The sequence below is a fragment of the Limulus polyphemus genome, unplaced genomic scaffold, assembly GCF_000517525.1.
Source record: "Limulus polyphemus unplaced genomic scaffold, Limulus_polyphemus-2.1.2 Scaffold6991, whole genome shotgun sequence".
Taxonomy (NCBI): domain Eukaryota; kingdom Metazoa; phylum Arthropoda; class Merostomata; order Xiphosura; family Limulidae; genus Limulus; species Limulus polyphemus.
In genome coordinates, this window is record NW_013672601.1 from 13161 (window position 1) to 27946 (window position 14786).

At 32.6% G+C, this 14786-nt stretch overlaps 1 protein-coding gene across 2 annotated transcripts in view; it reads right to left on the reverse strand.

Moving 5' to 3' along the window:
• LOC106474247 (RNA demethylase ALKBH5-like) overlaps positions 1-14045 on the reverse strand; it is a 19057-nt gene extending 5012 nt beyond the window's left edge. The window contains exons 1-4 of one of the 2 annotated variants that reach the window (XM_022402595.1): positions 13599-14045; positions 11629-11885; positions 10943-11023; positions 9883-10220 (exon numbers count right to left, since the gene is read on the reverse strand). In XM_022402595.1, the coding sequence (XP_022258303.1) occupies positions 9883-10220; positions 10943-11023; positions 11629-11885; positions 13599-14039 (1117 nt within the window). In that variant the 5' untranslated portion in view covers positions 14040-14045. Of the gene's footprint in view, positions 1-7385; positions 10221-10942; positions 11024-11628; positions 11886-13598 lie in introns of those variants that run through there. The other variant, XM_013934936.2, reaches the window with a different exon arrangement.
• Positions 14046-14786: the final 741 nt, after the last annotated feature.

Sequence of the window (14786 nt, forward strand, 5' to 3'; positions counted from 1 at the left end):
AACAGACAACCTACTTAATACAGTGGTTGTGTTCATTGTTAGAAACAGATAACCTACTCATCTATAAATCATTGAAACAAGACCTGCATGGAACTTGTCATTAAATCTTACAGTTTTAATTGTTTTCAAACTGTTGATTTTTTTTGTCCAAATTTAGTTTAACTACTACAAACTTTTCTTTAAATAGTTCAACAAGCTACAAAAACAAATACCTTGATTAGCTGAAGTGGTAAGAAAAGATAAAAGTCTAAACTCATCAGACAATGTTTTAAAGTAGTTGTGATTTCAGTGTTTAGAAATACACATGATCAAAAACAATTATTTAAATTAATATTCCAAGGTGTTTCTCATTTTAAACCTCAGGCAGGTCGCAGCACTGCCTATATAGGGATTGTTCATCTAAATTCTATTTTAAATAGCTCCTCAATAGTTAATCAGAACTTTACAATACTATACAGTGTTTCTTTTTATAACAATATATATGTAATGACTGAGTTACAAGTTATGACAATGTCTGTAAATATCATAGCAAAAAGTTTGAATTTCTTGTTCTTTCTTCAAAACCAAAACAATGGTGTCAACCAATTTCACTGAGGTAAATTGTTACAAACGGAGTATCCGCTTTTATAAGTATTATTAATAACTAGTAGTCATTTAAAAAAATCATATTTCTGGTGTAAACGATGTTATCATTACCCCTTGAAGTTAGCTTTCTTACCAAAATTTGGTATTGTATTTAAAAAACTTAAGTACAGGGTGAAACAGGAATTACCAGCCAATATATAGATAAACAATAAATATTACAGACGAAACCTCATTGTATTTAGAACATTGTTATAAATATAACCTTCCTGTCTGTTAAAACACTGCAAAAAAAAAAAAACAAGTAAAGAAAACATTTCAAAAAATGAAGTAAATGTAGGGATGGCTAATATCCATCCTTCAAGAACAATGGAAACAAAATAGTAGGGATGGCATTTACATCATCCATACATAATATCACAGACAAGAATTAACATATAGCAAATATATAACTATTCAATCACAATTGAGTTTAATTTATCCTATTTTCCTCTGTTAACATTCTACTACACTGTGTACCTGTGCTATTATGTACGGATGACACAAATACCATCCCTACTATTTTTTTTTACATTGTTTTTGAATGACTGATATTAGCTGTCGCTACATTTTCTTCCTTTTATGAAACGTTTTTCTTTACTTGTATAAATATAATCTTGTACTGGTATTTTTGTTTGAGTGACAAAAACAAACATTTAACACTTTAACTTACAAACACCCAGTTAAAAAGATTCCTACCTACCCCAGTTATTTATGTGTTGGAGGGGGGTCGGTCATCTATTATTGGCCGGTAATTCCCGATTCACCCCGTACTTTTTAAAAGAAACACCAAATTTCTGTAAGAAAGCTAACTTTGTGGGGTAATAACATCATTTACACTAGAATTATGATTTTTTATTTTTCCATAAAATAATAATAACAATAGGTAGTCAGAGATTGTGAAGAGTGTTTCGCTCTATCAAATGATGATAAACTTATAGTTACTGCTAGAAGTAGGTAGGCATTAGGCCTGTTGAAGAAAGATGATGATTTTGGACACACTGGGTAGCTGAAAGATAAGAGCAACTGTGCCAGGTGGATCTTCATATCTAGCTTCCGACTTTTGTACTGCTTTGATACGGCCATCACAAGCACATTCTCCACAGTAAATTTACTGCAGCTACTTTATACTAGACTTAGTAATGAACTAGAGTTATTTGAGCTAGGCTTATTAGATGACTCTGGGAAGGGAAGGGGTTAAGTTACAGGGATAGGTTAACATCTTTTAACTTATTTTCTCTCGAGAAAAGGAAGGCAAGAGGTGATCTTATTAAAGTTTACAAGATTTTCTTGGTGACTGATTGGATAAAGGCCTCCAATTTCTTTGTGATAGTATTACAGTTTGGAACTTACTAATTTTAGATAATATGTGAATATTAAAAGAACATTTAACTCGAGTTTAAAATTATCCCTTTATACCAAAAAACCCTTTGGAAAGACTAAAACTTAAACTACCCCTAATTTTCAGGAAATGATTTTTAACTATTGTAAAGTGCCAGCCTCCACTACTGCCAATGGCAATTCATAATTCAAACCCCACCTCCTCCCCGTTAGAAAAATAAAACTGTCTTTTCTAGATCTTAAAGTTGTATTCTCTCATTGTATTGTCTTCAAAATATAATACAAGGAAATTCTATTGTTCTACCAGAAATTATTGCAACTTGAGTAACTGAATAAGACCACCTTTTACGCTTCTTTTCTGAAGAGAAAATAAGTTAAACTATCTTAAACTATACCTATAAAACAACCCTCTATCTCTAGAATCATTCGTTATTGTTCTAACCAAAATATCAGGTTTTATACTCTCTTTTTTTATACCTATAAAACAACCCTCTAATCTCTAGAATCATTCGTTATTGTTCTAACCAAAATATCAGGTTTTATACTATCTTTTTTTTATAATATGGCATTTAATGACTTACCATTATAGTAGAGTATCCCTACTCTGAATCTTTACCATGTCAATACTGTTTCCGTTTCATTTCACAGAGCTTCACTCTTACACTGATCGGAAGTTCTATTTTTACTAGTACTATGACCTTAATTATAGAAACCAAAACTGTACACTATATTCCAAGTTAGGCCTAACTATAAATGTGGGTAAAGAAATAATTTCTGCTCGTGGTTTCCAATCGGTATGTTTATAATATAGATACACCTTCAACATTAGCCTTACTATTACTATCAGTTGTACTGCTACTAAACACTTCGTCAAAGGCTTAACTTGAATGCTTTTTCCACCAAGATAAATATTTGTCCAACAGCTATCCAATTGATTCAAGTAATTCGATAGTACCCAGGGCTGAAAGAGAGGGGGTAGGGTCAGATGCCCCGGCAGTGGGATATTCTAAATCTCACCACAGTAGAAATGCATACTCTCGACGCCCCTAATACTATCTCAGCACTAGAAATACCCAAGAGTGTAGTGCCACCTACTAACGTCACGATGTACTACTTTAAGTACGAAAAATTGAAAAACTCTCAAAGCCCGAACGACATAGATCATTCACAGTTACTTGAATATATCACTCTCACTATACCGCCACCTTCTTTTAGTATATGAATATCGAAACTATTATAATTTTAATTCGATACTAAAAATAAAAACTTACGATTAATATATAAATCAAACTTACGGATAGGAAATATTCCAGTTGAGAAACTCAAAAACAAAGTTTATTTGTTGAATTCCACACAAAGCTACTCGAAGGTTACCAACACTAACCCTTTTCTAATTGTGAATTGATAAATTAGAGGGAAAACAGTTAGTCAACATCACCCATCGCTAACCCTATAACAACGAAAATTAAAATTGACTGTTATATTATAACGCCACGACAGTTGAAAGGGCATGTTTGAGGACGGGTTTCGATTTCAAAGATTGCGAGTTGAATGTGTTAACGATCAGGCGGCATAATACAGTGATAGGATCAGATCGAGATATATGACTCAATTTTATAGAGGCAAAAGTCTTAGTACGGTGTACCATAAGTTATTAAGGTTACATAGGTACTCCTAATCACCTCAAACCAGTTTGTACAAGTATCTGTCCCGCCTATTCGAATTGAAATCCATAAAAAAGGCATACAACAACCTTAAGTGTCATCTGGTTAACACAAATGTGATTAATTATACATATACATATAAAGTGCATGAAAATTTAGAAAAATTATCTGAATAATGAAATATTCTATACTAGGCATGGAAGGGTGAAATTAGTAACTATTTCAACTACATCCCTCAATGATAACCTAACAATCCAGGGAGATTCGGTCGCATAATTGTAGGTTCGAAATATCCCCCCCCCAAAAAATGCAAACATTAAAGCAAATGATAAAGTTATTTTAAATTACTTATAATTTCAAACCGCTAAAACATTTAGACCAAAATAAACGTTTTCTTTATCGGTAATTGAAGCATTTACACGGGGAAAAATATTTCCATTTTTAGGTGCCAAAACCCCAGTTAGACCACTCGTTTTTTTTTTTTCTTCTTTCTTGTTTGTGAAAATTTCGCGCAAAGCTACTCAAAAGCTATCTTTGCTCTTCGTCCCTAATTTTGAAGTGATAGACTAGAGGGAAAGCAGTCAGACAACACCATCCACTGTTAACGCGTGGCCGGCTCTAATTGAATAGTAGAATATGACTGTTACTCTTTTAACACATCCACAACACCAAAGTGCAGAGCACGATTTTTTCGGCAACATCGGGGCGCGAGCCACAGATCGACATACTAACCAACGAGCTCCAGTTTAGGTTACACACGTTTTTTAATTTTATAAAAGACAACCCAAAAGTAGCCTATATTACGTATTCTTCATAATGATCAAAGAAAAGCCGTTACTTTATTTAGAAAATATTTATTAGCCGTTTATTTGTTGTCGTATTGCATGTTTCTGATTAGGCTAACATGCAACAAAGGTGATATCATGCCAAACGGATTATTGTGTCCGATTTGTTTCTCACGTATATTTGATTAAATATAATCTGTTGATCCACCATATTTATTGACATGGCGAAGTGAATAAACTAGCACCATTAATCATCGTTTAAGTAAACAAAGCATAAAGACTTTAAATATAGCGTGAGCTCGCTGATAAATAATCAACATGACATATCTAAGTGAGAAGTACTCAGCATCTTTTTACCAACTGACACCATAATATCCTTGATCCTGTTACAGATTATTCACAATTTTAAACACCCGAATTTCTTCATTTACATTTCATTTTGCTCTCCAAAGAAAACACTTCCAAATCAGATATTTAAAGAAAAAAAAAAACAAATTTTCATTTGAGTAACTTACCCCTTTTCTGTATACCTTCTCTGTATAACAAGAGGACCAGAACATTAATTAATGAAACCTCTATAAACAGATTCCGAAACCATATTAGCTCTCACCAACATATCTAAACACTAAACAGAATTCTCTCAACTTTAACCTTTTCCCGTATAACGTAATCTGTTCTAAATTTCCCGCCAAATGTGGATTACTCTTTACATTCTTTCCAGATTCTTTGGAATGAAAGAAACAACCCCCCCCCCCCCCCCAAAAAAAAGGTATTATCTGTTTCCAGCATTTTAGGATCATCAGCAAATTTAGGAATATTAATATTTAAGAAGCTTTACACATAAATTAAAAATAAAATGCCATAAAAAAATACTCCAGCTGTTCACAAACCATTTTTCAACACCTTCAGTTTTACACCACCATGCAGTGGCGTAAGTATGGGCATGCAACTACAACCCCCCCCCCCCCACTCAGCCAAAAGGGGATCCAAAAAACAGCCAGAATCATCGTAACTACAATAATAGGCCAGTAAATGTTTGGAGACTGATTATTTTTTTTATGTGAGGGGGGTCATCTTCTGTAGTTACACAATTTCCACCATGCCTGTTTTATAACTACTATTTAATATCTAAACGGTGCCTTTGTTGTACTCACAATAAGCACGTTACAACTCAAAAAATTATATTTCTTTATTACATTTAATACAAATTGAATCTACAACCTTCACGTGTCTCACAAACAACAGTTCTTAAACAAAACAAAAAACTGTAGCCAATACTATACACAACTTTCTGCCTGTTTAAGTTAAACACGGTATCTATAATACATACTACAGTAACTATACTTAAAATTAAACTCCATACATAACCAGACTTCCTTTATTTAAGTGTCAATGGATGACATATTGCTGTTGTTGAATTATAATTTAACATAGAAGCTGTACAGTGGTCTGAAAGAAGTGACTAACATGTTTTATATAAAATATGTATTTGAAAGCTAATAAAATATATGATACATAATAGCATAGGTATTGTTTCATCACACAGCGAGGACACAAGAAAAGGTCACAACTTATGTAAATCAAATATGGATTAAACAAAAGGTTTCATTAACTCAACTACAAGTATGTTCAATCACTTTAGATGTAGACTAGTTGGATGTTCAGAAAAGTTTTAACAGAAGAATATTTTGCACTTATAGACGGAGGGCACTTTGCGTACACAGTACTGGATATAAAACATATTTTAATATCGAATTAGTTTTTATTTAGATTGTGGAAACATTCTATGAACATTAACATAAATTACCTAATAAACACACACACTGGTATCATGTAAACACGAGTCACCATATATTTGTAGCTTTATCTAGAATGTGCATGAATAACTCTTCCAAAAGTTTCAAGTACACGGGATCTCTGGTATCTGTTTTACATAATTTCATGAAACACCGTACTGTACGAATTTCCCGGAAATGAAAGAATGAAAATAAACAAGCATATCAATCATTCATACGACAATTTCTTTTGAAAATTGTAGTTTTTCAAATATGTTTCTAATGTCTTGGGAAAGGTTAGACGTATTTAAAGTTTTAGGAAGGTTTAGAAACGTCTTGTTGAACTTGTGGTTTAAAGTTCTAATGTCTTGGGAAAGGTTAGACGTATTTAAAGTTTTAGGAAGGTTTAGAAACGTCTTGTTGAACTTGTGGTTTAAAGTTCTAATGTCTTGGGAAAGGTTAGACGTATTTAAAGTTTTAGGAAGGTTTAGAAACGTCTTGTTGAACTTGTGGTTTAAAGTTCTAATGTCTTGGGAAATGTTAGACGTATTTAAAGTTTTAGGAAGGTTTAGAAACGTCTTGTTGAACTGGTGGTTTAAGGTTATCGTAATTAAAGATATTTTATTTTCTACCTTCAAACACAATACGTGTAGTTTTAAAGTGGTGAAAACTTATTAACAGCTTTCTCTGACTTAAATCTATTTTACTTCATTCAAACTACAAATCATCTATATCACAGACAATGAAGCATATGAGACGAATTTAACAATTTTTTTAACTACACAACATGAGAGAAATATGTAATGTCTCTCTCTTTTTTTTCACACTCCCGCATATTTCTTGTTAGTTCAAGTGTCACTATATATGAAAGGTCAAGGTTTTGGACTCGAAGCAGTGACTTAGGCATCAGGTGTTTTTTTGTCCATTTTTATTAACTATGTTATATCTGATTTACATTTACGATTACAGAGGAGTTTCTCCCAGGTACCCCAAATACATGACATGCCCCAGGGCGTACTGTATATATATGCTTACAGGATAGTAAAATTCCTGGCATGTTTGTGTAATGTTCTTTCACTAGTCATGCTTTAGTTATAGAGGTAGCACACTTCTGTTAAAACACCATATTATTATCTTTCCAGGCTAATATTAACAATGGAAAAATGTAAAAAAAATATAACAAATCTTAGCACAAGTAGTAACCATCACTTAAATAAATCATGTTTAATTTTTGTTCAAGCTACATAATACGACAAAATTAGGCTAGAATATAAAACACAAATCATACAATTAACAGCTGTATATCACAATCTGGGAGGGGGAGAATTGGATTCTGAGGTTTTCAACAATTACATCACAAACTTATAACAAAATTCTGAAGTTTTTTTTGTTTTCAATAAGATAGAAAAGGCATATAAATGTAAATATGAAATTGTTATTGTTAAATTTTTTTGTTTCACTTTTTACAAAGAATTCTTAGAACATCCCACTTTTAAAAATCTTAACAGCCTACAAGTATATTTACAATGTATTTTTCTATCATTAATGACTATAGTTAACAACATTTGATAAGTTTAAAACAGAACAAAGCCTTTTACAGTAAACAGAAGCGTCCAAGTTGCATAATGCTTGTTCTTTGTACGTACTCGTGTGATGATGAAAAATTACTGTGACAAGAGAATATGCCGAACAACATTATTTATAAAACACTTCACAACAACTTAAAGATAAACAGGAAGTATCGTCTATCACAATAGGCATCGACAAACTAGGTTTCCGCTGATACCCTACACACCAAATCTCCCCCAGTTTTTTTGTGTGGAAGTGTGAAGAGAGCTTATAATGACTGTTACAAAATGGCTACCGATCCATCTGATGGATTTATATAATCTTTATAAATAAAACTTTTACAAAAACTCTGTCTACATAATTCTACTATCATACACAGCCAGTTAATACGACGAATATTCGTTATTTCTTGTCAGGAACAGCTCGTCATGCTCACTTGTAGGGTTCTTAAAGATCACGATTTATCTTTATGAATAAACTAATCTGGTGATTTACTTTATATATTTTTCCCGCTGACGTAGTATTTATCAGATTACACTTACTCTGTATCACACTATTTGTTAATATTCATAAGTCACAAAAGACTGGTAAACCATTTTTAAAGTGATGAACCTTTGATATTCGTTGTCAGGCATAATATTTTAGAAAACACAGAAAGCCACAAGAAATTTCAGTGTCAAATTTCTCCACAAACTGGAGCTTTGCTCATCAGAATGTTGTTGAAATGGGATACTTATATATATAATGTTGTTGTTTTTATTTCTGTACTTTGTAATCAGAAAGAGTAAAAGATTTAGACTTTCTTCAAAGTTCTATTAAGAATGGACGACAAAATGTGTCGTACGTAAAGGTCTGGTTACTTATGATTACGAAAAACAAAACAAGTCCGTTTCATTAAAAGGTACGTATAGCTTAAGTTCAAACTATAACTGGAGAAAATGAAAGGTAATTTTGTGAAAGAAAAGACACCACGATAAGAATGTCGCCAGATAAAAGTATTCACGGCAACTTTAGACGAAACGGCACTGTTTGGTTACTGTCGCTAAAACATCAACACCATCTGTCACGTGATCTTAGAAGTAAAGAAAACCAACTTGACACGGTAGTTACACATTAAAACTGTAATAATATCACAAATAAAAAAAACATTTTACATGTTCAAGTTCTTTAACATATCTGAAAAGACTTTTGACCTGATATGTCGAAATTGGAAGGAGTTCAGATGCTAACTGAAAATGGATGAATATGTGAAGTAGAATTAGAACAGCTTCATTTCTCAGTCAGTAAAACGTCACACATACAACTGTACCATACCTAACTATATAAAAACTTTTATCTAGCTGGTTCCAAGCCAAAACTTACAGATAAATATAGTTTGTTTTTGTACAGTGAGAAACAAATATCTCTCATCTTTACACCAAGAGTGCGTTTCGCCTCATCATACCGAAACTTCAAACAGAACACGGCAGACTGTCTAGTATGGCCAAGACACGATCCACAGAAAAATTATGGCTACAGACCAGTACGTTTGTTGACGATCAGAAGCATACGATTTCTTGTTTTTAAAAGTAAGTAATGTAGATATTTTTACCTTCTGTTTACACATCAGATGAAAATAGGCACGTACAATGATCAAACAATTGTGTAGAAATTATAATAATAAACAACGCTAATGGAGCATTACCAGCTATATCTGACAAGAATCCCTACCAACTCTGATCGTCAATACAACTTCTTATGTTACATATACATGTTTTTTTTTCTTAATGCAGTGGAAATCCCATTTTATAGGAGTTTATAATTTGAGAAAACATCTTGAATAAACATCTTTGAATCTGAAATCTTAATCTAGCAAATCAACGATCTTGGAAATGATCAAACTTTAGAATACGAAGAAGGCTATTCTTCAAAAAAAAAAAAAAAAAGACCTTACTCGTATCGGTAGAACTGCCACTATAGGGTTAAAATATGACAGCATTAGATGGTTTTATCTAACAATTGGCCTACCTGTACCCGAATATCAAGGTATTAATTTGAAGCAATATAAACAAGCCATAATTATCCATAAAAGAGAATTTCCACTGTACACACCGGGACATAACTTCCGTCACGAATGCTTAAAGTTACCTTTTCTTGGTATGACAACACGAGAAGAGACTGAGAAACTTTCAGAACCAACTTCAGACAAATCTAGTTCATGCTTCCTTTTCTTATGAAAAGGTTCAAAATCTTCGTCTCCAAGATCTTCAACATGCCGACCTTCATGTTGATCGTTTGTTCTTCGTTTGCTTCCATAACGAACCCTTTTGTCTAACGATTCTGTTGTTGAGGCACTTTTGGAGACTTTTGGCTCATCATGTTTCACAGAACGTTCTTTGGGATTACTCCTGTCTTGACTGTTTGCTTTTGGCTCGGAGATCAGTGTTAGTTCAGCAGGGCTTAGACGAGGAGCGTCGGGTAGAACTCTATTGGTAGCCCATAACTCAGATTTTAGTGATCTTTTGTCTATGAAACTTTATCATAACAACAACAAATTCTCTATTATTACTTTGTAAAAGTACTTGTTAAAAGTTTTAATTGTTGCTAGAATTTTAAATAACATTTGTGTTGTTAGTAGAATTTTTGATTATCTAAGAAATTATTTTTACTCAAAAAAATTCTAGCAACAATTAAAACAAAATTCTAGCAACAGTTAAAATAAAATTCTAGCAACAATTAAAACAAAATTCTAGCAACAGTTAAAACAAAATTCTAGCAACAGTTAAAACAAAATTCTAGCAACAGTTAAAACAAAATTCTAGCAACAGTTAAAATAAAATTCTAGCAACAGTTAAAACAAAAATCCAGCAACAGTTAAAATAAAATTCTATGAACAGTTTAAATTAAATTTTTGAAACAGATAAAATAAAATTTTAACAGTTAAAACAAAATTCTAGTAATACAGCAAAAACTTTTTTTTTTTCAAATTTCACCGAAAGTATACAAATCTGTCATACGACTTATCTTTGTTGAAAAAAAAAATGCTTATTACAAATCTTCGATGCTTCTTGCATATCGTAAATAACCTACAGTTAGTCATAAAATATGACATCTGTAATAAGGAAACACGTTTATGAAATTAAAGAGATAGGTATACACTTAGTTTTTAAATAAACAGAGAACAGACACTAACAACAATGAAACTTACCTCCTTAAAATGATTACCGCTCGACGTTTCTTTACGTCTTGGGGTCGAACGCAATGTGTAATACTGTCTGCAGCAAACCCACTACAAATAATAAACATTTCTTTCACTACCCACTTTCAACGTGACGTAGATGATAAACAAGCTGATCTTTATATTAAGCTGAAAATTATATTTTCACATTTTTCTTAATTTGTTCGTTCAGATCAAAATCAGAAATCTGGTGTCGAATGAAAGACCACTTCGACAGTGACTTACGGGAGACAGAAGATAAGTTCTTAAAAACATATATCTGATTTGATTTCCAAAATGGAGAATCTGAGAGAAATGTGCAAAACAAAATCTGCAGGTAATTTATTTTTATCATACATTTTATGCCTGCCGGTTACTAACACTTCGTCAGCTTTTTTAAACCATAATTCTTAATGTCTTTCTAAAATGTTTAACTTTCAATACTCAATTCAAATTCCATTTTATCATACGAAACACAGAAAAATATACCAACAAAGTTTGTTGGGGGGTGGGGTGGTGGAGGTGTTACGTTACTATGTGAAACGAAACATTTTTCAATTAAATGCAACATAAGATAAAATTCAATGATTTGTTTTACATATTCTAGAACACAATTATCATGTTTCCTTTCAAAAAGACAAACATATTTTTCAGATCATGCTAATTACAAAACAAACCTCAAAACAGTTACACAGCCTCTAACCATGGGAAGAATAAGTAAGGGTTCTGTGACTCGTATCGGCTTGAAGCTAAATTTGCATCCAAAACTTAGTGCACAGTCACTCATAAAAGACACGGATATGATTGGTCGATCAAAAATGTGGGCAGGATCTATATGAGAGACAATGCATCCTCCCGGCTGGTAGTCATTGATAGCAGCACTATTAATGAATCCTTCGGGTACGATGTTGGCTTCCACAATGGGCTTGATAACCTAAAAAAAAAAAAAACACACAAAAACATGTGTAGGCATCATTTCTGGTCGTCTTCTTTCGTTGAAGGATGTAAAAATTTTAAGTCTGTTATAAAGTCTGAAATTTTTATGACACCAAGCAATCCAGCCTACAAACAGCTGTTCTAGCTTTTCAAATCGTGGCATCATTACTTCTCACTGGATATGCCCTGTTATTTGTACAAGTTATGACTCAACCTAACTCTTTCTGGCAGCTGGTGTATAACGACGTTTAATTTTGGTAAAGTAATTTAAAGACCAAAGCTGTCTGGTAAACAGATTTGTATAAGAATCCATTGTGGTAAACAAACAGTGTAAAGTATAAGCTAAGAGATTACCGTTAGATCCTCTCTTCAATACATTACTAAGACATATCCAAATGAAACACAATGTCGTTGTTTTGTGTTAATAATGCTTTATTTTCATTGACTTTTATTTCTTCTTCACGTCTACACTGAGTTACAGAAATTAATGGTTCTTTATTAATGTTACATGATCACGGAGTAGAGCTTGTTTAGTTTGGATGTATAATTGCCTGTAATTCTTTCCTTTTTTTTGTACACATACAAGTACATACACTGCTGATTTCTAGGCCTTGATCTGGAGAAATACATGCTTTTTGATCAATTAGTTTCCTTAAACAAAATCTTGCACAGGCATTGGTAAAGTGTATTTAAGTGTTTAGTTACAAAAGATGTCTTTGGATACAAGTTTATACAACATGTTCATTTGTTTATAACAATTCCCATAACAACAGGAAACTCTTGCAAATTATGGTCACATGACTACAAATTAGTAAAAATTAAAATAACATCCTGTAAAAACAAGGCTTAGGTGACAACCGTAAACACTATTCACTCTTTTTTTCTCTCTGTAGCATTATATTACACGAACAGTTCAATCTTTTATTACTCTCTACATCTGAAGGGCAGCACAGCACAGAATGTTACATGAGTTGTTTTAATAGTTAGTAAAAAAAAAGTGTAGAGTATTATTTTACGTCGATACCATAGAACCTGATAACTTGAGTATTTTATGAAGATAATACACCTTCCATGTTTCAGGGCTGAACTGAGAATGTGTATGAAATGTAAAAATGGGTATCTTTATCAGACAAACGGGAGCTTTAATTACTTAGGATGGTTTGTAAAATTTTAGTGTTACAGTATAGATAAATATGGAAACCTTCAGTGCTGGAACATGACAAATTAACTTTACAAATTTAATATAAAGAAGAATTCTCTTGAACGAACAGTCTTGGAGGATTAATCTACAAAAGCAGCTCTGAACAAAAGGTTCTAAAAACGGAAATTTTCAAAATGTCCTTTCTACTCAAGCTATGATATAATCCTCCAAGACTTGCTCTACAAGTGTCACTCTGAAATAGGCAGTTGATGTCCATTTCACCTTTGTTTATTACGAACACTTTACCTAAGTCATTTATAAAAGAAATCTCTCTTCTTCCTCTTACCTACCCCAAGCTATTTTTACTTTAGTTTTTCTAAAATTCTGTATGCATAAGCCTAAAAGTAAAACTATGTGAAACTGTAAATTATTGACATTATAGTTAAAAGAAGCAACGATTGGCTGAATTGTAACTGTAAGGTAGTCTAATGATAACATTTAGAACTTTGCTTCAATTGCATTTAAATTTCAATATCGCTATTTTTTCGAATCTTTAGTTTTATTCATTACCAGATTTTGGATCCAGTTAGGGATATTATCTACTTCTCCATGCGGATACAATTTTTCCATCCCTCGGCCTTTTTTAAGCAATTGTGAACCATAAGTGTAGCCTTCTCCAAAAAAATATTTATTTCTGAGGGGTGAACGATCGACTGTGTACTGCTTGTATTCGCCCCTGCCACCAGATAAAACAACTTCGTCTATTTTACTCTCAATCCTTTCGCATTCTTCGTCTGAAAATAGTCGCCTCTGTTGAATTCCTTCATGTAGTTTTCGAAGAATTTCTTGATAGTTTGGAGAATCTCTTGTATAAAATCTTCTTCCGTTTCTTTCCTCTATTTGGTGTGCTCTCCCAGGTTCTGTATCGCATAATTGCTGGTGTATCTTCGACTTATTTTGTGACTGTAATTTTTGTCGAAGATCAAAATAGCCTGCCTCCATATCATCCATGTAAGATGTAAGTTAGTTACGCGCTTGAGACTGCTTGGTTCTCCTGGTGGAGTAAGAGAGCAAAATTTAGAAATACTTATTTTAAAGTCTGCAGTAAAAAATAAAAAATGAATAAATATGTATCCATTAACATTTTATTTAAATATTTGTATTTGTAAAATGCCAGTGGCTATCATTATTACGATTTTTTAGGTTTGTTTGAGTAAACAGTTCAATGTTTTGTCCAAATATAAGGTGGTCAATTTTATTATTACTGCTATTACTCTAACCAATTGTTCCTACCTAATGATTTAGCAGTAAGTCTGCACACTTACGGCGATAAAAATAGGATTTCAATACCAGTGGTGGGAAGCATACAGATAGTCTATTGTGTAGCTTTGCGCTTAACAACAACCAACCCAACCTTTTTCACTCCTCGGACTGATAAAATCTGTATAAAAAGCTTATGGACTATTAGAAGTACATACTTTAATAATATGAATATTTATTCAGAAATATTATGCACATTTTTAAAATTATCATTATAATATATTCATTTTTCCAATGAATATTTCTGGGGACCAACAAAAACATGTTTGCTGAACCACTGCTATAAAACACATACTAACATGCTGGGCAATGAACCCGAGGATCCAGTGTTCACGTCCCCTTACCACAAAATCGTGATCCGCACTTTGTGGCCTTGGGTGTGTTATAAGTGTAATGATAAAATTCCGTCATTCGACTGGAATATCCAAAAGTGATTTT